The sequence below is a fragment of the Chenopodium album genome, chromosome 7 (genome assembly GCF_948465745.1).
Source record: "Chenopodium album chromosome 7, dcCheAlbu1.1, whole genome shotgun sequence".
In the NCBI taxonomy this organism is placed as follows: domain Eukaryota; kingdom Viridiplantae; phylum Streptophyta; class Magnoliopsida; order Caryophyllales; family Amaranthaceae; genus Chenopodium; species Chenopodium album.
The window spans coordinates 14,797,586-14,800,917 of record NC_137840.1 but is presented as its reverse complement, the minus strand read 5'-3'; the positions used below and the strand labels follow the sequence as shown (position 1 = coordinate 14,800,917).

The 3,332-nt window shown below is 33.9% G+C and overlaps 1 protein-coding gene across 1 annotated transcript; it reads left to right on the top strand.

Moving 5' to 3' along the window:
* The first annotated feature begins 689 nt into the window (after nt 1–689).
* Nucleotides 690–2,801, top strand: LOC145640034 (uncharacterized). Its single transcript, XM_081691345.1, has 2 exons — nt 690–2,312; nt 2,511–2,801. Exons 1-2 carry the CDS (start codon nt 690–692, stop codon nt 2,799–2,801), a joined length of 1,914 nt encoding a protein of 637 aa, XP_081547471.1.
* The last annotated feature ends 531 nt before the right edge of the window (nt 2,802–3,332 follow it).

Genomic DNA, 3,332 nt, shown 5'->3' with positions numbered 1-3,332 from the left:
ATAATCCTTTGTTATTCTTTAATGTTCTAATTTTTGTCCTTGATTTAGTTTTTGAATGTTGATAATTTTAATAAATTTTATAATTGAAATTGATATAAATTATATAATATGTTGAATATTGCACATTAATAATTTGTTACGGTGGTACTTTATTACTATTAGTATATCGTAAATTTGTTTGAGGGAATGAGAGATTATCAATTAATTGTAAATCTATACAAAATAATTGTATCTTGTTAAAGTAATTGTAAAAAATCTAATTATACTCATTTAAAATTACAGTATGAAGAGAACAAAAACAAGAGATATTACAAGTTTTTTTTTCAAAAAGAGTTCATAAAGAATCTGGTGCTACCTCTAGTCCTAATCCTCCCCATTCTCAAGCAAATCAACCTAATATTTCTCAACTAATTGATAATCCTCCATCTCTAGAAACTGAAAGTAGCCCTCAAAATTTAGGAGGTGAAGCAGAAATTGGAGCTAGTTCAAATCCTAGGACTGAAGCTCCAAACGATGAAGAAAGATTAACTGTGGTTGATGTTCTAAATCTTCCTCATGATCCAAGACTAAGAAAAAAGATATATGAGTTTTATCCAGACGACAGGGATCTTGTTAGGAGAGCATATATTTAAAGAAAACTTTGTCAGCTTAAAGACTATGAATTTCCTCAAAGATCTTTTGGGCCGAAAATGTGTCGTTTTAACCCTAATTGGTTTAAAAAGTATAAATCTTGGCTTGAGTATAGTGTTGAAAAGGATGCAGCGTTTTGTTTTCCTTGCTATTTATTCAAGAATGAAAATTCACCGGGTGGAGATGCTTTTGTAAGTGGTGGATTTAGAGCTTGGAATAAAACAGATGCATATGATAAGCATATTGGAGGAAATATGAGTGCCCACAATCAAGCTATGGGGAATTTAAATGCTTTTAAAAATATGAAGGGTTCCATTGCATCTGGTTTATCTAAGCAAACTGAGGATACTATGAGTAAGTATCAAAAGAGACTACAAGCTTCTATTAAGTGTTTGAGGTGGTTATTACTTCAAGGGTTACCCCAATGTGGTCATGATGAAAGTGAGTCTTCGTCGAATCGAGGTAATTTTTTAGAACTTCTGAAATTTCTTGCAACTGAAAATTTTGATGTTCGGCAAGTAGTTCTTGAAAATGCTCCGGGTAACTCTCAAATGACATCTCCAACTATTCAAAAAGACATCATTAATGCTTGTGCAAAAGAAACAACCAAAGCAATAATTGATGAATTGGGAAGTTATCTTTTTGCTATTCTTGCTGATGAGTCTGCTGATAAATCTGATAAAGAACAAATGGCTCTTTGTTTGCGATACATAAATAAAAGAGGAGAGGTGACTGAGCGCTTTCTTGGTATTATCCATGTTGCTGATACCAAATCTCTGACACTAAAAGCTGTAATAAAATCTTTACTTATGGAGCATTCTCTCACTTTTTCTAAAGTTTGTGGTCAAGGTTACGATGGTGCCAGCAATATGCAAGGTGAAATTAACGGCCTTAAAACTTTAATTAAAAGTGAATCTGAATCTGCATATTTTGTTCATTGTTTTGCCCATCAACTCCAATTGACTCTTGTTGCCGTAGCTAAGAAAAATGCTGATTGTGGGTGGCTATTTGTTTATGTGCTTGCACCATTATTGAATTTTGTGGGTGGTTCACCTAAGAGAAAAGAATTTCTTCGACAAAAAAAGGCTGAACATGTTGCGGAGGCACTAACTTTGGGTGAACTTGAATCGGGAACTGGTTTAAATCAAAAGCGTAGCTTGAGTAGACCCGGCGATACTAGTTGGGGTTCTCACTATAGAACCATTTTGAATGTGCTTAATTTGTATCCCACGGTTCTTGAGTCACTTGATGACATTGGAGCTATTTCTGATCGTGTTGATAGGAATAAAGCTGAGTCACTTACTCACTTATTGATGACATTTGATTTTATCTTTGTGGCACATTTGATGAAGAGTATATTTTCTATTACAAATGAGTTGAACATGGCATTACAAAAAAGTGATCAAGATATTTTGAATGCAATGACAATGGTTGATGTAACTAAGAGACATTTACAAGAGTTACGAGATGATGGTTGGGATTCTCACATGGAAAAATTAACCACATTTATGGTTAAGTATGACATTGAAATTCCTAACATGGAGGAAAAATATGTTGTCCCAGGGAGACGAAAATTTCGTGGTGGTAGGCCACAAGTGACTAATCTTCACCATTTTCGAGTTGAAGTTTTTCTAAGTGTCATTGATCTACAATTACAAGAACTTGATTATCGATTTGATGAGGTAAGTAAGGAATTACTTATATGCATGTCTTGCTTCAATCCCATTAACCAATTTTCTTTTTTAGACATTTACAAATTGATCTGACTTGCTAAACTTTATCCCAATGAATTTTTGAGTGTTGAAATTTCTTTTATGGAAGATTCACTTAAAATTTTTATTGTGGATATAAAAAGTGATGAGAGATTTTTGAATTTGAAGAACCTTAATGAGCTTTCCATGAAACTTGTTGAGACACAAAAGAATGAAACTCATCCGATAGTATACCTGCTTTTGAAGTTAGTGTTTCTTCTCCCTGTGGCGACAGTAAGTGTTGAAAGAGCTTTTTCAGGAATGACTCAAATTAAAAGCAAATTGCGCAATAGCATGGGAGATCAGTTCTTGAATGATTGTTTGGTTACTAGTGTTGAAAAAGATTTGTTTTTGAATGTAAGCATAGATGCTATCGTAAACCGATTCCAAAATATGAAAACTCACCAAGAACAATTGTAACTTTTTATGTAGAACTTTGTTATGATCGGATTTATTACATTATAAATTTACCTCTATGAATAGAATTTTTTTTTTTTAAAAAAAATTCGTCTATATCCTTTTATTTTGGTAGATATTGGTGCCCTCCTTTGTTGAAAATCCAAAATCCGCCACTGTCCCTAGCGTCGGGTGGTGTGTAATGGGGATATGTGATCTTTAGGCTATGTTTTCTTTATATTTCTATGCTTGTTTTTAGTCATTTATGTCGTGTTTTTAGAGAATAATGCTCGATTTGCGTGTTTTTGTGTTTGTTTAGAGAAATGCATGCTTTTAAGGGTTTTCTTATCATTTTATTCATTTCTTGGCTATTTCTCTCGCTTCTCCGTTTCTTTGTCTTGTTTTGTAGGTACGTAGAGTTCCCGCGGATTTAATAATCAAGGAGGGAGATCAAGTGCATTCAAGGAATTTAACGGAGCCAAGTTAGGGAAGCCAAGCACGCAAGTCAAGCCAATCCAAGCAAGCTCCGCAAGCTCGAGTTCCGAGGTGGCAATC

Coding starts and splice junctions, on each gene's coding strand:
- LOC145640034 (XM_081691345.1), top strand. CDS start 690: ATGTGTCGTTTTAACCCTAATTGGTTTAAAAAGTATAAATCTTGGCTT. Junction 2,313..2,510: donor TTGATTATCGATTTGATGAG/GTAAGTAAGGAA, acceptor TTGAATTTGAAG/AACCTTAATGAGCTTTCCAT.